This window comes from Amblyomma maculatum, unplaced genomic scaffold, assembly GCF_055883805.1.
Source record: "Amblyomma maculatum isolate TAMU_Amacu unplaced genomic scaffold, ASM5588380v1 scaffold_13, whole genome shotgun sequence".
In the NCBI taxonomy this organism is placed as follows: Eukaryota; Metazoa; Arthropoda; class Arachnida; order Ixodida; family Ixodidae; genus Amblyomma; species Amblyomma maculatum.
In genome coordinates, this window is record NW_028146738.1 from 26469584 (window position 1) to 26493567 (window position 23984).

The 23984-nt window shown below is 45.1% G+C and overlaps 2 protein-coding genes across 2 annotated transcripts in view; one reads left to right on the forward strand and one right to left on the reverse strand.

The window, feature by feature from the left end:
• Nucleotides 1–23984, reverse strand: part of LOC146172407 (zinc finger CCHC domain-containing protein 24-like) — a 224113-nt gene that overhangs the window by 39886 nt on the left and 160243 nt on the right. The gene's annotated exons all lie outside the window — the stretch shown is intronic.
• LOC146172408 (sodium-coupled monocarboxylate transporter 2-like) overlaps nucleotides 1–23984 on the forward strand; it is a 99014-nt gene that overhangs the window by 28704 nt on the left and 46326 nt on the right. Inside the window, exons 2-4 of the mRNA XM_084586060.1 lie at nucleotides 15601–15666; nucleotides 17738–17789; nucleotides 23862–23929. Coding sequence (XP_084442186.1) covers nucleotides 15601–15666; nucleotides 17738–17789; nucleotides 23862–23929 — 186 coding nt within the window. The remainder of the gene's footprint in view (nucleotides 1–15600; nucleotides 15667–17737; nucleotides 17790–23861; nucleotides 23930–23984) is intronic.

Consider the following 23984-nt stretch of genomic DNA (forward strand, 5'->3'; position numbering starts at 1 on the left):
TTTTTCGCTACAGCATGCAAGTCAATGTTTCGATAGAGTGGAAGTGTTCGTTGTAAGCGCTAGGTTTGAAATCGTTAAGTGAAAGAGCGTGCGCCTATCTGCGCGTACTTGTTATTGCGCACATTTAGTCACTGAAGAACACAACAAAAGATGCCTTCAGAACCTGTGCGTGAAGTCCGTTCGCATCAATACGGAATGTACATGTTTCCGCTTTGACTGAAACCTCGGGATCCGTTCTTTTTCGTGCACGCACGGCACTTCAGCTCATTTCGCGATGCCCTTATTTTTCCTCCAGGTCGCTGACGTTCACAGCACTCGCTCTGCTTCAGGGTCATTTAGAGCGAGCCTTGTACCTGTACACACGTTCCAGCAGTGTTCCAGCTCAAGCTTTAATGCGCCGCAGAAAATCTGCTGCTTCGCGCCCATATCCGCTCAGCGCTCTGCAAAAGGAAGGGCAGCGCCCTCGCCCTTTACAAACAGATTTACGGCGAGCAGTACGCGCATAAACTCTTGTGCGCAATGACAGTGAGGTGTGTTGCAGCCCAGCTTGAACTGCAATGTGCGCATTCAGTGAAACTGAATATTAGGACGACAACTGCGGCTCTGCAGCAATTCCCTCTCACGTTATTCGAAGAGTCATGATAATAGAATTTATGACAGCTGTGTTTTTAACAAACAGGGAATCATGAGTGTAGTCGGGCAGTCGCCATTTCCACTGAGAACTTCTACGAGCACCAACGATAGAGGAGAAATGCAATAAACTGAGTTTCAGCGTCTTTTTTCATCCACCTTACAAACTGGTTACCAGAAAGAAGATGGCATCATTGCACTGTGCAGCGCCTTTTCTCTGCGATAATTTGATTGCTTATAATACCTATACAAGGAGTCGTCTTTGTTCTCTTTCCTAGCCCAGTTGCCGTAAGCTGTCATAAGTGGGGGCATTCGGTGGGAGTACTCGATGCGGGATGTATGCAATGGAAATCGAACCATTATAATGGCAACGAAGCGACTACACCGATGCCATGATAACGCTGGCTCAGTCAGGCAACAGCAAACCTCCGGCACGAACGTTTCCTCACTCAACGACAACAAAGTATTTCCTAGACCTTTCGCCATCTTCAAGAGCGAAAAGCCGGTGATAGTTGGAACATCCTCCTGCTATTGACAGCGCTGCGAGCATAAAACGTGGACTAATAAAAATTTGGGGGCATGTTTACACTTTCGTGTCTACACTCTTCTAGTATGCTTATAATCTTCGAATTATTCTCTTGTGTGGCAGATTTTGCTGCTGAAATCAAATAGAACGTTCCGGCTCTCGTCATTTTGTTGAACTCACCGCAGAAAGTAGTAGTCACCCAAAGCGTGGAGTTCGTTTCAGGCAATCGCGTGGCGGATCGCCGTTGCGCCGTCGATGGAGTAATACGATGAGTGATCTTGTGAACATAGTCCGCTTGCATCGACCACGTCTTTCGGTGAGACACTCTCTGAACCACAAATATGTAGCGCTTCTACCAAAATATGAATTGCGTCGTATAAAAAACACCAGTATAAAGATGCTGGGTGTCTTCGCACATCAAAGAATTTGCATTGGCCACCACAGAGTGATGTGGTCGAGTCTCGCGAAAGCAAACGGTATGGGCGTATTTTTATTGCCCTGGCCTTACTGTATGACTACGTTGTCTGCGAATTAAGCTATTTATTCACAGCACCCCAGAAAACAGAATAAGGGAGGGGACGACATTTTGCAGAACGCTCTTTAAACTACCTTAAAGGTTTGGTTTGGTTTAGCGGTCTTAACAACCCAAAGCGGCTAAGGCTATAAGAGACGCTGTAGTGGAGGGCTCCGGAAATGTCGACCACCTGAAGTTCTTTAGCGTGCACTGACATCGCACAGCACACGGACGCTTTGCTTTTCAACCTCTATCGAAAAGCGACCTTCGCGGCCGGCCCGCATCCTTGGGCACAGAAGTCGAGCACCCTAACCACTGGACCGGCGGGATTCTACCTTTAAGGTAGAATCCCGCCGATGATGAGGGCTGATGAGGGGATTGCATGAACGGACATGGAATGCTCTTGACGCCATTAACTTCTATTAATAGCCCCCCTATTTGCCAGGGGGCGAAAGCGCTGGTTTTCTGACACTAGATTCTGAGATTATGGCTGCACAACCTGTTAACCCCGAGTAAAGTATCAGGTAGAGTGCAATAGTACTTTTAGAGCACATGATGCACGGTGGACATCGTGTCGTACAGTTGCCGTTCAAAAATATATGGGCGTATTTCCCCGCTGATGACTTATTAATATTTAAGTGCAAAAACAAAATGCTGATTATGAAGATTTTGAATGCTTCTAATCAACTTCGATCAGAGCAGTTTTATTTAACCTGTTTTAACATCTCAGTGCACGGAGGCTTTTCCTTTCAGCCGTGAATCAATTAGCCTGCCGCCACCAGAATTGAAGGTGCAGACTCATGGTCAGCATAGGAGGTTCACTGGACTTTTTGCAGTACCATTATAGATATTTGGTAAACGTAGCTGGACTTATCTACTTGTGGAACCGAGCTCCTTAGTAATGCATTTGCCAGGGACGGTACTTTTACCTTGCCCGGACGGTACTTTCACCAGAGTGCTTCGCCATAAGCTCGGGTTATTCATAGCGATCTTTTCAGCTTAACAAAGCGTTGTCAGCTCCCCGACATAAGCCCAGAAAGATTTGCCGTTCATATAGCTCAAGTGAGCGCGCCCAGGCACCCAGGGCGCTTCGAAGAAGCATCCAAGGCATGGCCAGCCTCACGTTTTTGCATGGCTAGGGGTACGCCCTGAAATGTTTTACCACGCGCCATTACAAACCACCATTAAGCATAGTTTTTAAAGTCGTTCTTCCCCAATAGCTATTCAACGCTCCCTCGTTCTTGAGCTGTGGACGTAATTGCGACTTTTCATCTATATACCTGGAACCTCCAGTCACCATGCGTAGCCTTAATAATGTGTCAGGACCCCAACTATTGCAACGTCGCAGTGGTGCAGTGGCGAAGATGCCCGACTACTGTGCCGGAGTGCGAACCCGACCACCGGTGGCTGCGTTTCGGTGCAGGCGTCCATGTCCTGTGCGACATCATCACCATCGCCATGCCAACCGCAGGGCGAAGGCCTCTCCCATTTTCGTCCAATTAATCCGATCCTGTGTTAGCTGCATCCACTTCACCCCTGAGACCTTCTTAACCTCATATCCGTCCACTTAACTGCCCCCCCCCCCCCCCCACTGCTACGCTTTCTCTCCCTTGGAATTCAATTTGATACTCTAAATGACCATCGGCTATCCTCTCTTCGCACTACATGCCATGTCCATGAACATTTCTTCTTGATTTCCTCTAGAATGTCATTAACTCGAGGTATTTCTCTGACCCACTCTATACGCTTCCTAACTCTTAACATTAAACCTACCATTTTTCGTTCCATAGCCATCTGCGTTGTCCTGAACTTAAGTAGAACCCTTTAATTTAGTCTCCACGTTTCAGCCCCATAGGTGAGTACAGGTAAGATGCAACTGTTGTATACTTTCCTCTTGAGCGATATCGACAAGCTGCCAGTCATAATCTGCAGAACTTGCCAAAATCTCTCCGTCCCAATCTTATTGAACTAGTTATTTGCATTCCGTGGTCCGGATCTGCGGTTACTACCCGTCCAAAGTAGACATATTCGCCTCCCACTTGTAGTGCTTCGCTACCTATTGTAAATCTGCTGTTTCTTCCCGAGGCTGTTGAACATAACCTTAGTCTTCTGTATATTGATTTTCAAGCCTGCCTTTCTGGTTTTCATGTCTAAGTCATCAATCATTATTTGCAGTTTATCCCCTGAGTTACTTAGTAAGGCAATGTCATCAGCAAAACGCAGATTCATGAGGTATTCTCCATCAATTCTTATTCCTAACTGCTCCCATTCCATGTCTCTGAATACTTCCTCTAAGCAAGCTGTGAATAGTACTGGGGAAATTGCGTCTCCTAGCCTAACGCCTTTTTTATGGGAACTTCGTTACTTTATTTATGCGATGCCAGCGCACGTTAAAGATCCACAGGTGGTTTCAGATTCCCAGGTCCGTAGACCTCCACTACGGCTCCTCTTTCTTTCTTTCTGTCTACTTTCACTCCCACCTTCCTCCCTTCCCTCACGGTGTGGTTCAGGTGTCCCCGAAAAAGTATCACAGATACTGCGCCTTTTCTTTCCTGTAAACCAATTATTATTAACTATACCTCAACCATGAACGCGCGAGCTACGGAGTCGAGCGGGTACGTGTATGCGTCATGTGCCCTTAATATATAAACGCGATAGCGTTAAAATACACATTTTGCGGAATACCCGGCGTCCGCATTGTGAACAAAAAATTGAGGATATATCACCAGGTGGTGGTAATTGGCAGGGTAATTGGCAATATGTACAGAGTATTCGAATATTCCTGCTCCGCATGCTCTATTATAGAATGCACTACGAATGAACGCTCCTGATGACAACCTTGATGACTGCCTTGAGCACTCTGATTAAAGATGCCAACCAAGAACGCCTTCGTCATTGCCTTTACGCCAATTTTTTGAAATATCCGACACCGGGAAAAGAGAAAGCAACCGCCGACTGCGGAGTAGACGTTGTAAAAACGCGTCTGCACAGCGCTGCCAGCCGTGCGGTTCATTGGGAGAGTTAACTGCTTTAGCCGTGCCAGTGCCATCAGGTGCTGCTCTCCCTGAGTGCAGGGAGAGCAGCACCTGATGCGTCGCGCTCCAGCACCGCGTAAGCTGCATGCATATCGCCACGAACAAAGAGACACGAATAAAATTTGCTTCGCAAGCTTCGCACCGCATAGGTCAGGCTTCGTGCTTTTGCAGAAAAGTTTCAAAATACTCTAGTCTGACTGATGCAAGGCCCGACAATCTTGTAGCTTGCATGGCCTTGATAGTACGTTGTCCCATGTTTTGCGTGATAGCTACGTTGTGAACGCCTGAAAACATATAGAGCCCTTTTCACCAAAATCTAGGTTATGTGCCGCGCTGTGGCTTAGTTGTGAGTTGTTCGGAGGCTACTTACGGTTAGCTATTGACACGATCGGATATTGGCGGTCTTAAAGAAGAGAGATACTACTCATTTGATACTTACCGAATACTACTGCTCCTCTTACCATGACGCTACTACGCCTGAATCAGTTTCTTGCAGCATATTCAAAAATAATATTAGTCATGTTTTGTGTCTTCTCGAAGTCAATACGAAAATATTTTGTAATTCATAGCACACATGTTAATAAATTTTGCATTATTTGATGTATACTATCAGGAAAGCATGGCGCTTAATTCTGGCAGGCGTAGATGGATTCCTTCCTGAGATGAAAACGTCAACATTATTGGCAAAACTTTGTGTGGGGAAAATTATTATCATTTTTGAAACAAAGAAAAAAAACCTGGCATGTGAAATTGACAAATCGATTAAGCGCATCGGTGCATCTACAATTTAAGTCTAAAGTTTTACGGACATTTCATAACTAAATATTTAATTAGCACCTAAGCCTACCCATAGCTGTGGATACAAAGTTCGGCTCCTGGGTTCGGTTCTGACCGAAAATTGAGGAGGTTAAATGAAAACGCCAAGGTAGTACTTTGACTTCATGTACATCAGAGAACCCAAGCTGGGCTAAACGTTGCGCCTACTGTTAAAAAATGAATTAGATCGAACGTATCGAATTGCAGGTCAAACTCCCTTGCTTCTTTCTGTTTATTCCAAAATGTTAGAACATATGCAGTTTTCAGCTTTAACGAAACACATTAACTCTATAGCTTACTTAAACAATCACCAAATGGGTTCAGAAATGGGTTTTCTTGTACAATACGGCAGAATCAGTCTACCATGATGTAATTTGGGAATTGGGAACTCGATCAAAACATTGCAGTTGATTGTATTATGCTGAATTTCAGGAAAGCATTTCCCACTCTCTGTCATTCCAAATTGATACAAAAAATGGTTTGGTTTGGTTTGTGGGGTTTAACGTCCCAAAGCGACTGAGGCTATGAGAGACGCCTTAGTGGAGGACATCGGAAATTTCGACCACCTGGGGATCTTTAACGTGCGCTGACATCGCGCAGCACACGGACGCCTCTGCGTTTCACCTCCATCAAAACGCAGTCGCCAGGTCGGGTTCGAACCCGGGTATTCCGGACAGTAGTCGGGCGTCTTGTCACTGCATCACCCCGGCGGGGCGATACAAAGAAATGAAAAAAAAAATACATAGTCTCCAAAGTAGCCTGAAGGATTTAAGACTATTTGCAATTGCGAAAACTAAAGCTAGTTATCAACGACATCAGCTGTGAACTGGTGTCGGTTACGTCGGGGAGTACCTCAAGGTTCTGTCTTGGGGCATGTTTGGTATTTATATTAATAACACTTCTTCCCACATGCAATCAAGAATTCAGTTGTTTGTCGACGATTACGTTTTATACTCAAAAGTGTCTATGGAAACGGATCGCACACAGTTATTTAGTGTGAAATGGGTTTTACTGAGGGTTCAACGGAATATAGTCCTCTGTAAGCTGCTCGGCGAACAGCACAGGAACACAGTCCGTCTATGCACAAACCAGCGAGCTCGAGCAGCGCAGCGGCACTTCGTTGTTCTCTTCCTCGTGTTTCGTGACATCCGCTCTTCGTTCACTACAATTTCCCCGGGAGCGAAGAGGAGCCACCCTGGCGACCTATGGCGAGGGCAAGACGAGCGGGTCGTATGTTTTGAGGCGGCTCACGTGCACAGTTTCGCGGCAGCAATGACGCATGTCCGAAGAGGGAGTGAGTGGCTCCACGATATAATTTACAGGGGAGGTTTGGTGAATGATGCGGTAGGGGCCGTGGTATTCAGTTCGAAATTTCGATGACAATCCCGGTAGGGTGCCAGGAACCCAGAGCCAAACGAGGGACCCTGTAGGGTAAACATGTGGCGTCTGATCTTTGTCGTGACGATGCTTTTGGCGGCCTTGAGATTCCGATGTTAAACTGCGGGCCAGCTGGCGACATTCCTCCGCATGCTTTGCAGCGTCAGAAAGTGGAGTCCACTCGGAGGGGTCGGGACGATATGGTAATATAGTGTCCATCGTGGACAAAGCCTCGCGCCCATAAAGGAAGAAGAAAGGGCTAAAACCGGTGGTTGACTGCGTGGCGGTGTTGTAAGCGTACGTCACGAAAGGAAGAACAGCGTCCCAGTTAGTCTGATCGGCAACGTATCGTGAGCATATTTCCGAGAGTACGATTGAAGCGCTCAGTCAGCCCGTTAGTTTGAGGGTGGTAAGCTGTTGTGGTCCGATGTATGATGCGACATTCGGCCAGTAGAGCTTCAACGACATTGGAAAGAAAGACTCGGCCTCTGTCACTGAGCAGCTCACGCAGCGCGCCGTGGCGAAGAACAAAATGATGAAGCAAGAACAGGGCAACCTCACGGGCAGTAGCGGCAGGTAGGGCAGCGGTCTCCGCATATCGGGTGAGGTGGTCGATGCCGACGATAATCCAGCGGTTCCCAGAGACCGTGCAGGGAAGTGGCCCGTAAAGATCAACGCCAATGCGATCAAAGGGACGGGCCGGGCATGGAAGAGGTTGTAAGGGGCCAGAAGCACGAGGTGTGGATGGCTTGCGGCGCTGACAGGCGATGCAGGAGCGGACGTATTTGCGAATATAACCGTACATGCCGCGCCAATAGTAGCGTTGAGAAATTTTTTGAAACGTCTTGACTACACCAGGATGGGCACACTGGGGGTCGGCATGGAAAGAGGCGCAAATTTCATGTCGTAAATGGCGGGGAATGACGAGAAGCCACCGTCGACCATCAGTCATATAATTGCGGCGGTAGAGAAGACCGTCTCTTAGGGCAAAGTGTGGTGCTTGACGGCGTAAAGTCCGAGAAGGCGCAGCGTTTGGAGAAGTGGACACGATGTCGATAAGAGATGCGAGCCACGGATCTTTGCGCTGCTCCGCAGGCATATCAGCGATGGTTAGAGACGAGAGGACGGGATCAGCCGCCGTGGAGCAAGCAGGTTCGCTGGATAGGGGAGAACGAGACAGAGCGTCGGCGTCCATTTGTTTACGGCCAGAACGATATACAACGCGAATGTCAAATTCCTGAAGGCGGAGGGCCCATCGTGCGAGGCGGCCGGACGGGTCTTTAAGAGAGGACAGCCAACATAACGAGTGGTGGTCCGTGACGACGTCAAACTGGCGACCGTACAGGTAGGGTCTGAATTTCGTTAGTGCCCACACAATTGCCAGACACTCTTTTTCTGTAACTGAGTAGTTGCATTCAGCTTTAGAGAGAGCACTACTCGCGTATGCGGCGACGTATTCGTGAAGGCCGTTTTTCCGTTGAGCCAAGACAGCTCCGAGGCAAATGCCACTCGCATCAATATGGACCTCGGTGGGTGCTGTCGGGTCGTAGTGGCGAAGGATTGGTGGCGATGTCAAAAGATGGCGCAATGCGGTGAACGCTTCGTCGCACTCGGCCGAACAGTCACTTAACTCACTGTTTCCCCCGAGTAGCTTCATCAGGGGTGCAATAATAGAAGCAAAGTTCCGTACGAAGCGCCGAAAATACGAGCACAGACCTATGAAGCTTCGAAGTTGCTTGAGTGAGACCGGTTTAGGAAACTCTGCGACTGCGCGCAGCTTGGCCGGATCAGGACGAACACCTTCCTTAGAGACGATGTGATCCAAAATTGTCAACTGCTGGGCACCGAAGTGACACTTCTTAAGATTCAGTTGTAGGCCAGCGTCAGTAAAACAAACCAAAACTTGCCGCAATCGCTCTAGGTGCGTAGCGAAGTCAGTGGAAAAGACAACAATGTCGACCAAGTAGCAGAGGCAGATGTGCCACTTGAACTTCCGCAAGATGTTATCCATCATTCTCTCGAATGTGGCTGGCGCATTGCACAGACCGAAGGGCATCACATTAAATTCATAAAGCCATCCGGCGTCACAAATGCGGTCTTCTCTCTGTCACAGGCGGCCATTGGTACTTGCCAGTAACCGGAACGTAAATCAAGGGACGAAAAGTACTCGGCCCCTTGGAGGCAATCAAGAGCATCGTCTGTACGCGGAAGGGGGTAATTGTCCTTGGAGGTAATTTTGTTGAGGCGTCGGTAATCGATACAAAAGCGAAACGAACCATCTTTCTTCTTTACTAGCACCCCTGGTGAAGACCAGGGGCTTTGAGATGGACGGATCACACCACGTTCTAGCATGTCCTCAACTTGCTCATTGATCACGCGACGCTTTGCTGCTGACAAACGATAAGGGCGCTGTCGAAAAGGCGTGTTAGAGCCGGTCTGAATGTGATGCGCGACTGTGGACGTGCGGCCGAGAGGTGTGTGGGCGGCGTCGAACGCGGAGCGAAACGTCTGTAAAAGCGCCACAAGCTGCGTCCGGTAGGTGGAAGGAAGGGCGTCGTCGATGGCGGTTCGGAAGAAGTCGTCTGGCAACGAATCAGGCATCGAATCGGACTGCAGAGCATTGATGTAGTTACCACGGTTGGTCTCGGAGGCATCCAGGTCAGAGAGAAGGTGGGCTGGTTCAATAGAACCGGGAGATTCCCCACGTAGTAAAGTAATCGGGCGCGGAGACGGATTGTAGATGAGTAGCTTCGTGAAGCCACCGTGAACATCGAGAACAGCAGACGGCAGCGGCAGGTGCTTGCGGTGGATGAAGGATGCAGACGGCGTAAATAGAACACTAACGGCTGACACGGCAGGACACGAAAGAGGCACAAGGGCAAAAGCTTCTGGAGCTACGTCGACATCTTCAGCGATGGTGAGCTTTTGAGGGCACACTGAACGGTTGTCGTCATGCAGTACGTCGTACAGTGCAGAAAATTCCACTTCAGCTCGGGCGCAATCGATCACGGCGCTATTTTTAGACAAGAAGTCCCATCCAAGGATCACATCGTGAGAACAAGACGACAAAAATACGAACTCGACACTGTATGAGACCTTCAATGACGACACGCGCTGTACATGCTGCTAAAGGTGCAATCCTCTCTTCGCTGGCAGTGCGGAGCGACAAACCGTTAAATGGCGTTGTAACTTTTCGTAATCGTCGGCAAAGTCGCTCATGAATCACAGACACTGCAGCACCTGTATCGACCAGCGCATGTACAGACAGACCATCGATAGAGATTACTATAACGTTCATGGGCAAAATATGAGGCCTTGAACTTTTCGCAGAGCACGCAGTTCTCGCCTCATGAACCGCAGAACTTAGTTTCCCTCATCAGCAGGGGGTGGTCGCCGGCGCATTGGTGACAGTGACCTGCGACGTGAAGGAGAACGATGGGTAGTGTACAAACGCTGTTCGGCGGCGTATGCAGGCGAAGGCGAAGACGGAGCAGAACGAAGCAGCGGTGGGGAGTACTCCGAAGACGCAGGCTCGGGACGCGCAGTCATGCGGCGACAGCACCGACGGGCCACGTGTCCAGGGCAACCACAGTAGTAACAAATTGGGCGATTGTCCGAAGTGCACCACGGGTTGTAATAGCGCGGAGTCGCAGGATGAAGCGGAGCCGTTTGAGGAAGCGGTGCATGGCGTAGGACAGGCTGCACGGGTGGTAACGGTTCAGGCGGAGGCCGCGCAACCACTGCCGCGTAGGTCAAAGGGGCTGGGACAGAAGGTTGGCTATTTTGTAGTGGTGCCCCGACGTATGTCAAGGGAGCGACGGCAGGAGCTCCAGGAAGCGTGGGAAGTGCTTCTGCGACTTGTTCGCGGATGACTTGCTGCAACTTTGGGACCAAAGGAGAGGAAGCGTCAGGACGATGGGGAACGAGGGACAGTTGACGGGCAACTTCTTCTCGAACGAACTGCTTGATTTGTTGCAGCAAGGGGGACTGTTCTGCGTCGGCTGTTAAAGCTGCAATAGGCTCCTGGTATGAGAGCGAAGAACGAGTGATTTGACGGCGCTTGCGTAATTCCTCAAAGTCTTGGCATGCATTGATGACGTCGACCACGGTTGCTGTGTTTTTGGCCAAAAGAATCTGGCACACGTCATCGTCGATTCCTTGTAAATTGTGACCAATCTTGGCATGTTCTATCATTGAAGCGTCCATGCGCTTGCACAGGTCTACAACGTCTCCAATATAACTCGTAAAATTTTCGCCGGGTAGCTGTGCACGGCCGCGCAAGCGTTGCTCAGCGCGCAGCTTGCGCACTGCAGTCCTGCCGAAGATATCAGAAAAAGTGGTCTTGAAAGCAGATCACAAGGAGATATCGGCCTCGTGGTTGCGAAACCACAGGTTAGCAACGTCCGTTAGGTAGAATATCACGTTATTTGAGACCGTCGTTCCATTTGTTGTGCGTACTGACCCGCTCATATGAGGACAGCCCATCTTCCACGTCGTGGTCGCCGGTTCTGCTGAAGATAGGAGGGTCCCGTTGGCGCAAAGCTCCAGCGCAGAAGACGGGGGACGAGGAGACGGTTGGACTAGGAGTGGTAGCAACAGTCATGGCTGTTGTCGGTAGTGTGCGGCTGCGAAACTCCAGGGCGGACAGAAATCCTCACCTCCACCAAGTGAAATGGGTTTTACTGAGGGTTCAACGGAATATAGTCCTCTGTAAGCTGCACGGCGAACTGCACAGAAACACAGTCCGTCTAGGCACAAAACCAGCGAGCTCGAGCAGCGCAGCGGCACTTCGTTGTTCTCTTCCTCGTGTTTCGTGACATCCGCTCTACGTTCACTACAAGTGGTTTAAAGCAGATTGAACCAGCTCGTTGCGAAAACTAGATGTCCACGAAAGTGAAAAAAAAAAAAAAATGTGCGCGTGTATCCTTTCACGCGAAAAAGGCACAAGCTGTCTTGTCAATAATCATTGTGCGGTGAGAGTCTAGAAAGGAAGTCTACTTATAAATATTTGGGAGTGTTCTTTTTTTCTTTTTTTCAGAAGGTGGTACATAGAGAGCACACGTTAATAGCGTAATTAAAAGCGCTGGCTGATGTCTCAGCTTTTTCTAAAGTAATCTCAGGAAGTATGACCACAAAAGAGGTCGCACATTTTGCGCATGCCAAGCCAATTAATGAGTATGCCTGCTCTGTACCGCAGCAGTCTGGGCGTGTTGGCTATTCATGATGGAAAAATACAGCGCAGAGAAGGACGAGGACAAAATGGAGACACATAGGACACACGTCAGCGCAAGTCAGCGCTCGTGTGTCCTATGTGTCTTTATTTTGTCCTCGTCCTTCTCTGCGCTGTATTTTTCCATCTGCTCTGTACGGAATCCGGTTCGCCGTATTCACACTGAAGCACTTGAGAGAATCCAGTTTCTTTCCAAGAGATTTGTTCTGGAAAGGTAGGATCGCTTTCAGAGCTCCACTGTGTTGAAGGAACAACTTGGCTGTATGCCGCTATCTGAACATGGTGAAAATCTATGGCAGAAACTTTTTAATCTTTTTATCGTAACCAAAGAGAATACTCTGCCTTCATATTTTCATCCACTGCATTATCTTTCTTCCCCAGCAAATCACAGCTGGAAAGTTAGACCTTACGTCTCCAGGACTAATATTTTCAAAAATTCTCTCTTTTTTTTTTTTTGTTCTGACCATTGAATACCGAAATGCTTTGAATTAGATCTGGTGTGCCGCATCTCTGTGGACGCGTTTTACGAAGCTGTTTTCTCCCCACAATAAACCTTCTGGCGCAGCGGACTCATTTTTAATAAAGCATAAAAGACAGACATATTTAATGTTTAAGAACCTCCCACATACGGTTAGAAGTTTTCGCAAAATCATCCGAATGTTACCAGATCCGTTCCAGTCTTAGAGCCTGGGTCAAGGTATCAAAGTTTTGCAGTGGCGTGGGTGCAAGCTGTTCATACGAAGGTACTGTTGCCTGTCAGTGGGTAGTAGGTACCCTCTTCAAATGAATTACGTCGTCCAGACGCTAATTGGATTGGGAGAACAGGTGCGGCTGATTGATATATTTGGATGCATGGTGTTAAATGGAGTAATCCCTTCTCGTTTTCTGTTCAGGTAATGATACAGACTTCAGGCGGCATTTGTAAAAGTCCTGCTTCCCAGGGGGGGGGGGGGGGGGGGGGGGGGGTGAAGGAGCGAAGTAATTTTGTTCAGTGCTAACCATGGATATGTTGGCATAATATGTTGCTATTTTCGTTCCTATGGCGGTACCACTCTATGCATAATACGAGTTTTTGAGTTCGAAACAATTGAGATTGAGGAGCAGACTAGTGAATTCCACAGCGGAACATCGCATGGAACAACTTGTATTACCGCGAGTGTCAAGTACAATGTGATCGATAAGGAGAGTGGGAGCTGTGCCAGAATACGCCTATATTGCCTCTGGCTTCACGACAGCCAGAATCGAACTTCTCACAAGCTATTAAGCAGACACATGTAGGGTAGGAAAAATGAGGGCATCGTTATAATGCGCAAATAAAAAAGCCAACAGTCAACAAGGCCAAGGAAGTTATAGGAGATTATTCTTTATAATTTTTGCTTTCGACCTGTTTAAATATTGTATTCATTTTCATGGGGAGATAATTAGTGGCAAAGCAACCCAAAAATAACATGCCGCTCTCGGGATCCGAATCCACGTCTTTCGAACAGAATTCGGTGCTCTTACCACCCCAGTTGCAGTAAAGGCTGTCCAATGTTGCTTTTTTTATTTTTTTAGGTATTAACATTGCTTGTAGCATAAACTTGACAGTGTTCACCGCGTCACACGACCATAGCGGCGGACGTGGAACGTCCTCTATTGCCATATTATCCCATAGTCTCCCGCGACGCCAATCGACACTGATCGTCACTGAGTTTTATTGTTTGCATCCTGGTGTATTTGAGTACGCGACCAATCTTTTCGCATATTGCAATTGCGATGACTGCTTGCAGTGCTTTATTCTTTTTTTTCACACTGATAACACATACAGTTCACTATCAATTCATGATGAAGTGTTTGTGTGGCGCTAAGACCCGCCATTAAGACTGTTTTTTTCAACGCTCACGTGGACTTATTAAAATCTCATTTCTTCTTTGTATAAGATAACCCTGACGAAAGCCAGACCCTGGACGAAACAATTAAAAACAGTCAATTTTCAACACTTTTACACCCCCCCCCCCCCCCCACACACACACAATTCATTTGTTACTTTATATTTTTAGTTTTCAGTTTTTACGAGGTTTAACATCCTAAAGCGACTCAAGCAACGAGAGATGTCGTAATGGAGGGCCCCGAAAATTTCGACCCCATGGAAAGCATAGGGGATTATTTTTTTTATTTTACGTTTTGCTGTTGACGTAAACCAGTACAGAGATCAATTCAAATTAAAGACAATTAGATACAAAGTAGAAGAAAAAACAGCGTGCCGATGGTAAGAACCGAACCCCTTTCTTCCGCATATCGAATATAATATATATATATATATATATATATATATATATATATATATATATATATATATATATATATATATATATATATATTCGATATTCATTGGTTCGGTTCCAACCATCGGCGCGTCGTTTTTCTTCTACTTTGTATCTAATTGCCTTTATATATATATCCCTCCTGTTTACCCTTCCTAGTAGCTCCTAGCCAATTTACCCTCTTTCCTCCTTTCTCCCTCGCCCCATCAGTTTCTTTTTCTCCCTTCGCTTTCAATCACACGGGAATTTTCTACAATTTCAATCTTGATGAAAGTCAGCGTTTCGTCGTAACGTGGACTGAATAGATGTTTCTTTTTGGAGGCGGAACCCAACTTTTCTCTTCATACATACATACATACATACATACATACATACATACATACATACATACATACATACATACATACATACATACATACATACATACATACATACATACATACATACATACATACATACATACATACATACATACATACATACATACATACATACATACATACATACATACATACATACATACATACATACATACATACATACATACATACATACATACATACATACATACATACATACATACATACATACATACATACATACATACATACATACATACATACATACATACATACATACATACATACATACATACATCTTCAACAAGATGAACCAGTATTTTCCCATTGCAACTGTTTCTGATCAAATATGGTCTGCCCTCAAAATGCCCGACACCTAGCATAGGTTTGCTGGTCGCAATTTTCGTCAGCCTTTGCTCTGGAGTCAAACCATCAACCAAAACATGCATGGGTGTCTATGGGAGCAGGTCGGTCCTGTATCGCAAGTTCTTGCCAAGGCAGTCTCAGTAAAATGTATGGAATATAACAGTGCATAAGGGCGCATAACGAAACTTCTCATTGGCCGACGCGATGACCGACAAAGCATCCCCAATTTTATTTGTTCAAATGACTACCCGCATAGAGATATTACTCGCGCACCGGAAGATAGGCTTAGCAATGAGAAGTATGAGTATGGATCACCAAGCTTATTATCTATTATCGAAAGGGAATTCTAGGCAACAACAGTTGTGGAAGCACTTCTTTTGTGAATGTGTTTAATGTCGATCATAACTTGTTTTCTTTTCTTGCTTTTATTCTTGCTGTTTACAGTATCTACGCCTTCGATACGGGAACAAAGTTGGCCTCGGTGCTTGTTGCATCTATTTATTCCTCAGCGTAAGTACACGTACATCTACAAATGCACGAAAATATGGCTTCATTATACGACTGTAGTAGGACTTTTTTTATGACAGTTAACATCCCGTTTGTATCCGGAGGCATCAGTACTTTACTCTCCGAGCACTGTAAAGAGTTTGCATTCTTTTTAAATGCACAATGCTTAGTTCAGAACCGCACTTTGGATTCGAGCTGCCAACCACTCAGGCTAAGAGGAAAGTCCGTGCGTAGCATTGAGCGTGCTTGCCAATAGCTGCGCTGCGTCGTAGAGAAGCAAAAAACAAACAAACAAAGACGCATTAATATTGCGCATTTGTACTAAACGCAGTCATTCAATCGCCGTTATAAAAAAAGGAAGGAGAGGGGAGGGGGGGGGGAGCTCTAATGGCAAGCAATAAAAGTGGTGCCGCCCGACAATCGTTACGGACCGCCCACCGCTTCTATTAACTGCCTGGCAGAAGGTGGAAAGGACGCAGGTTGCCGGCTTTAGTGGTTACAAAAGAGAGTACTGCACTAATGTAAATAAATACGCAAACGGATCCGCATTTGTAAAAGTAAAATTAGCATTTGGTATCGTTTTCGCACCAAGTTACTGGAGACATATATGCCAGTCTAATAAAAGAGGGCACGACAATTAAAAGTTTTTTGTCATTTGAGCATAAAAGCAGATTTCGCAGCTAAATATGAAGCATTTAATGTAGATTTCTGAAGAGACTTTTATTTTTAACTGGCTGCTGTATATTTCTTTAGTAATTCTTATTACCATCCTCGTAAATTCATTCTCATGGCGTTAAAACCAACCTTATAATTTATTAATTAGTTAGCCTCGTCTATTGCATCGCTTGCTCTTAATTTTTGCCAGAGAAATGCGGCATTGCGATCATCTGAACCTCTGACCCATTTTTCCATGGTGAAACTAAGACTACGGAGCTCGTTTATCGCAAAGCTGTAAAATTCGTGATGAGCCATATCATCAGAGGAGTAATTCGGTTATAATTTTCGACAAAGGCGCACATGAAAACGTGAATTTTCTCACTTCCTGCTATATACTCCACTGTTTCTTTTTTTTATATATATGAAACAGGTAAGAAACCCAGGGTTACAAAGAATAAATTTGTCCCAAAATCAAAGTTATGCTCTCATTTGTTACTACATTTGCCACAGCTCTTAATAATTCTGAACATCCAGACGGATGTCGCTTGACCGTGGGGCTACTCCACACGTGAAACTCGTGTAAAATTCACGATGTACTCGTGTAAAAACTTATGTAGAATTTACGGTGTAAAATAGCACGCCAAGATATATATAAAGCCAACAGCCACTGAAACCGATCAAAACTATTTTTTTTTACGGTGTCGACCAGTTGAAATATGCAGTTTACACTACTTATTTCTCCCTCCTAAAAAGCACAAATAAAACGAAACAGCTTTCGATGTGTTCCTTGAATTGAGAAGTGGTTGACTTTCCTCATAATTCTCACGTCCCGAGCCGCTCATATACTTACCTTCTCTGCTAATACGCTCAGGCATACGACACATCACAGACTCAGTGGGATGCGCAGAAAATTTGTGTATTAATAATGATTTAGAAGGGCCATGCCATACCATCATGGTAGCTGAACTGTACCCCACTCTAGTTAGTCTGCTGCGTTTACTTTCCGTGTTTCTGTACCTCTTTTTTTTTCCCTAGGCAATTATTGATAATTCTCGCAACAAGCGACTTTGAACTTCTCGCCCTTTAATAACAGCAAATACACAAATAGTCATGGCCCGCAACTGAAGGTAGTAATTATTGTCCGAAATGACTCGGCTCACTGCGCGGTAAGCGCGATTTGTGAAATTCAGAGCTCACTGAAGTTTACAAAACTGTCATTATTAGCATGACACGATTTCAACAGAAACGTTCTACGAAATAAAACTATTTTTGGGTTTTAGACACGCGAAGAGCATATTTTTTCCTATCTTTATTGAAAACAGAGAACGTAGTATCATACTTTTATGCTAAACCAACATTTTGTTCACACATCACTTCAATCGTTAATAAGGAATCTAAAACTTCTTTCTTTTTGCAGCAAACAATTGGCGCCGTGGCTCTTTTTTCGGCCTCAGTAGCAGCCGCCACTGGTAAGTGTATCCAACCTCACATCTGAAGTGCCGTGAGCATAACTGTCACGAACGTCGCGATTACACTTGCAGTCATATAACGGGTCATGCAACGAACGCTTTCAAAAATTTCTAAAAATAAGAAGTTCGAAGAAAAAAAAGTATTTCTAAGAAAAACCCTCATTCATGGCGGACGTCCTACACTCTTCATCTAGTTCCACATACGTTCCGCTTATAAGTGGAACTTTTAAAAAGTTGCACTTATTAAGAACTCTTTTTTGAAAGTTCCACTTATAACTGAAACCTATGTGGAACGAGATTGAGTGTAGTGACTCCTCAGTCATTGTGATCCCTTCCATGCAAAATGTTCGACTGACATCGTTTGCTCCTTTACGCATGATTACGGCATAGATTTTGCATTCTCTGTCGATGTGGAAGAGTTCTTTAACGCAGTGCCTCGTCCTGAACTACTTGCATCCGTGAAAGAATCCACTAATGAAAACGGTGCCGCTTCTTTCCAAAATGCAACTCGAATCTCAGTAGAGGACTTTCTAGAATTTCTAAAATTTTAATGAGCAAGCATTTCTTGGGTCATGCGTAGCGTGGACAGAGTCTGTCATCGGAGCTTGTCATCACAGCCTGTCATAAGAGCATGTCCGCACGAACTGAGGCTTAAGAGAAAAAATTGTGTCTGCGCCAGAAATTGAACAACCATCCGAGCAGATCAGCTTCCTTGGTCCACGCCCGAGAACGCTATACTGCAATCGTGCATTTTTTGGTAATAAAAGCAATAAAGACAAAAAAAAACTGTACTATCACCGCATCCAATTACGCCTCGTGTAAAAGTGCAACACACTCGAGCGATATTGCAAAATACTCTCGGGCTGTGCAGTGAATAACGTCGTGTTCATGAAGTTCCATCCTTCATCTAATCTAGGTAAAAATGCCACGCACATACGCCCAGTGCGGCCAAGCTCCGCAAGCGTAGTGTCGGGGGAATCCGTCAGGCGACGTGACAGAACTTGCAGTGCTTTTGCATTATCGCCCCTAAGCATACTTAAGTGCACCCTTTTAATTTTTTGTCGTCATAGCACTTTTATAAAATTTTGCGACCAGTTTTACTTGCAAAAGAAGGCCATACATTAGATCATGTATCCCACCTGTACTCTGTAATATATTTTTATCTTTCATAGATCACTCATTGCATGATCATTTTACACATTTTAACTATGACGAAGTCCTTGATAACTTTCGGTATACGGACGACTTCTAAATAGTTTTGAACAAGCTTTGTATACTTTCCGAAACCGGATGCACTAAAGATTTTGCTAGAAGCTTTTGACCAACTAGGTAAAGAACCAGCTTTTACCAACGAGCTTCCTGAAGATGTGAAGCTTCAGTTTACAGATCTGCATATACAGTCCAACGAAAGGCACGTATGCTGGGCGTTTTTCTCTCGTGTACAAAAAAGCTCTTGCCATAAGACTAAGCCCATTGAAGAATATTAAAGAGAGGTAGTGCAACTCCGCTTGGAATTTGTGCTTCGGAGATGGTATGTCCATGTGATGCAAGCGAGTTTTGACTGTCAGTAAAAGAGGCTATTTTTCGCCGACTTCCCTGCTTCGTTCGTGGTGTCTGTGGTTAAAGCACTTGCAAACAAAATGAACTCCGGCGCATGCCTGAATTCTACGATTACTCGAATGAAAAACGAGGCCCTATGATGTTCCATACATGCCCAAGGTCTCGAATAACTTGAAGAAGATGGCTGATCTTTTTAACGTTCCAGTGGGTTTTTCAGCCTCCAACAACCCTGTCCAGCTGGGCATGCAGTCGCACCACGTGTATAACGGAAAGCAATGCTGTAACAAGAAGCATACAAAGCGTTTCTATGAAATCTATGAGATCATCTCTCTATCCTGCAATAAATCGTACACTGGCTAGACGGGACGATGCGTTAATCACTGACTCAGGGGGCACGCAACAGAGCTTCCTAACGGACGTACCTTGTGGACCATTGTATTGCTGACACTGATTGTTCACCATGTTTCGTTCAATGAGAATCCTACGCAGAAGTAGGCAAAAAGCTACTTACAGAACATTGTAGGCGTTTATGATAGAAAAGCGGGACAAGTAAGTGGCAGGTACTAGCCTTGTGTGAATATGCGATAAAATTCCTTTCTTGCCTCGTCTCTTTACTTCCTCTATGTTAATTTCCAAGATTCCTTCTCAGGTGGCGCCTGCACATCAGTAGCGGCCGCCTTCCGTCTTGTGTGCTGATTCTTTTGTCCGGTCAACGGGTAAATCTTGCTAATAATATGCAGGTTTGGGAAAGTTCCTGTCTGCAGTCTTCGCCAGTACACTGCCTCCGATTGATTTATATCACGACGAGGCGGCGGATAGCGGATCCGTACCCACTTATAGTAGTTGATAATGTCTGAGTACGTAGAGCCGACTCGCTCAAGTATATCGTCCGAAAAGAAAAGAAACAGAGTTTTGGAGTGTATAGTACCGCTGGCAGCACCTTCAACCCAGTCTTAAATTCGCTATGCGGTTCAGTGTAGCAGAGCAATGCTCTCCCCATCACTGCAGCAAGAGCAGATAAAGAGACAGTGTAATTACGAATCGAAACAAGCCTGGCAGCTCCGCTGTAGCCAAGACAAGCCGTTTACTGTAGCAAACGAAAGGGAAGTCCGGAACAATTACAGGTACGCTGTCAGCCGAAAGTTGAATGACCGCCGCTCACGTTTTGGGCATCCTAGTGAGACTAACGGCAGAGCCCCAGACTGTGTGAAATTAGAGAATGCTAGCCAATTTGTAACTCCACGTGGCCTGACATGAACGCCGCACGACATGTAAGGCGGTGAGCAGATAAGCCTGCTGGGGCAACAGAGATTATACAAAGAAAAAAGAAAAAAAAACATTGTTGCCGGGGCTTCTACAGAGACAGATGGAGGAAATAAAATACGAAATTTGCCTCAATCAGGTGCTCGCAGGACGGTTCTAATTAAATATTGATGTAGGGCTGCTTCTAATGCAGGTAAAAAAATAATAATAATGACACGATTTACAAAGAGCAAAGAAGTGATCAGGGCATGACTGTTTCGTAAAAAAAAAAAAAAAAAAAAAAAAAGGTAACAGCGGAACGGTGAGTAGGAAACTAAATCACAGCGCATTGTGAGCGGGCTTCAGCTTTGGACTAGCGCGAACTAATGCGGCTCGCTTATTTTTTTCGTCAAGTCTGAGGCTAAAAAGGCTCGGCATTATTGTGCTGCCGACTATGTACTCTTTCTCAGCACTGCAGGTTAAAGCCCATTAGGTCCACAAAAATATGGACAGTTGTTATGTTTAGTCGTAACCACGAATGGTATGGACACGTTACACAGTTGCGTATATACGGCACAAGATTCGCAAAGAAAGGAAAACTTTATCGACGGACGAGAGTGAGTTGGCTGGATATAGCAGTGCGCGATGAAAGAACGCTACATAACACGCTGCAAAAAATTACAGGATTGCGCTTAAGTCTGCAAGGCCACTTTACAGGGGCTGTTTTCACTAACTGAATAATATTTTCATTCCTACTATCATCATCATCATTATTCTCATGATTATCAACTAAATGCGCCGTCATTGTCATCGCTACTACCATCATCGTCATTATCACTAACTGCAGCGTGATTATCATTGCCACTAACATCCCTATCACCAACTGCATCGTTGTTTTCATCGTTACTATCATCCCCACGCTAGACAAACAGAATCACGATCGATTTCTCAAAAGGGACATTGAAATCACGCCATATAATATTCGTTTTTTTTTTTTTGTTTTTTTTTTTCCGTTCGGAAAACTGTGATGTGCCTTATGGTTTGTTTGTGTTGATGGGTATATTTCATGTAACGAAAAGCCAAATGAGGGACCATTGTCCTGAACCACCATGAAGTTAACATTCACTGAGAGCACGCGCCAATTTTTCATCAAGCACGAACAGTCGAGGATATATACGTGAAGAAATTAGCAGTCCGCCTTGCACAGTCTATATCATCGTTAGAAGCAAGCCTTTCCAAGAAACTATTTAAAAACCAATGAAGCTTACAACTTACGCCACCCGCTCTATGCAGTTAGATGCTACTATACAAACTACGGCTTAAAGTAAATGGCTTACCAGATACCACGGACTTTGAATACTTCTCCTGATATACTTACATTAACACAGACGACTACTAGTAAGCGATAATTAAAAAACAATGTTCATGCATTACTGGTTCGACAGTCTATTCAACTGCATTATATTCATTCTTTGTACTTTTCAGTGAATGTCCTGATCTGTCTCATTTTCTTTTCATTTTTTTTTTTTGACGTCTCTCATAGCCCGAGTTGCTTTGGGACGTTAAACCCCACAAACCTTTTAATTTTTTTTTTTTTTTTTTTTTTGCGGTGTTACCTCTGTCGTTGTGACTAATACCCGCAATCCTTGGGAGTCTACATTTTTTTTTTTTACCATTTTCGATTTTGTGTTTTGTGAGCTAGTAGTCTTTTTCTTAATTTTTTTTTTCAGTAGCGTTGTGTGCTATTACTCCAGATCCTGTGTATGCAAACCATACATATTGAAGTTGTATTTTTGCACTATTACTTGTTGTGTCTCGGTTGCTTTGATTGTTATGCTTTCGAAGGACAGGCCTTGTCCGGTGTACATAACACCTTTTGCCGGTCCTGCCAATGTTTGTTTACCTGGAAGGACATCAAATAAATTTCATTTAATTTCACTTCACTTAATCGAGTCCTTTATTTCGAGAGCAGTGTGCTTTGATGCGAGGAGTGGATGCTGCCTTGGATAAGCCGCCTAGTTGGCTACCGCATCTCGATGCTTTCGTGTGCCTCCCTGAATTTCGACATCTGCTGTCGCAGGGAATTACTGGGTTGTAGCGGGCTTGCATTATACAGTCCGGTGATTTGAGGCATGAGCTGTTTTAGCTTGTCTTCCCCGCTAGTTTTCCCAAGCAATAAAGAAAAAAAAACAGCTCGACGTGGAATAGTAGTCGGCGCGCTCGGCTGTAGACCGAAAGGATATTGGCTCGTTTCCCGGTGGGGACTGATTTTTTTCTTTAATGTCAGCCAAGAAAGGTTATTGGGCTATTGAGCCTTAAAAGCTATTAGGCGTTACTAACGTCGATTCAACTGTAGGCAACCACCCGCCATCACTGTCTGGCACTATTCGACCATGGCCTGCCCGTAACGCAAAGCCTTTGATGAAGAATGACAGAAATCTCTCAGAATGATTGGCGCTTCCAACCTTCCAATTTATTGTAACAGTCCCGAATTGTGCTCTTCAGCGCATTAACGTGATGAATGAATTTACATCGGTGGGACAATCATTTTGATAGAGTTGCGTGGCTCAGAAGCGCAACGGTTCTTACTTTTCAATTTTTCCGAAGTCTTTCAAATAACATGAATAACTTGAAGAACGCTGATAAAAACCCGCCGTGGCAGTCAGGAGCTATAACGCTCTGTTACAACGACGTACCGGATTAGTTTCCTGGTCACAACAGCCGCATTCAAACGAAGAAGAGAGGGAAAAAAAAGAAAACGTTCGTAGGTGGTGAGTATCAGTCCGAAACAGTTCACTAAGGCATGACAGACAATGCCTTGTGTTGCTTGGGCAAGTAAAAATTAAACAAAGAGGGTTCCTTAAGTCAATAATATTCAGTGCCTTGTCTATAGTTATTCCACTTCTTTCTGAAAAAGTTGAAGGATAGCACAGAGAAAATTTTGCTCGGCTACAACAAAGCTACATGAAAAGAGCCATATTAAGGCGGACGTCGACATCATACGCCGTGTTGGTGTACGTGTCCAGAGTGTATTGTTATTTTTTATTAATCTGTTCCCTTATGATAAACACATTATCAACTTATCAACAGAGTTATTCGTTAGCTGCGTGCTGTCTGCTCAAGTATCTAGTTAAGTATATGATTAACTGCGTGTTGATGGCTTCAAATGGGCATATAAATTAATATCCTCGCAAGTTCCTAGATCTCTTAATGAAACAGCAAGCAATAAGTTCGTGTTAATTCAAGCGCCTTGTCACCTTTCAATCGCAGTTTTTCACCTACCCATACAATGGACGACATTGGGCATTGGAGTAGCAGGAACTGTCTACACGGCCTTGGTGAGTGCAGAACTAAACCTCATGCGCGCCGCGTTGGAAGATTTTGTTTAATGTA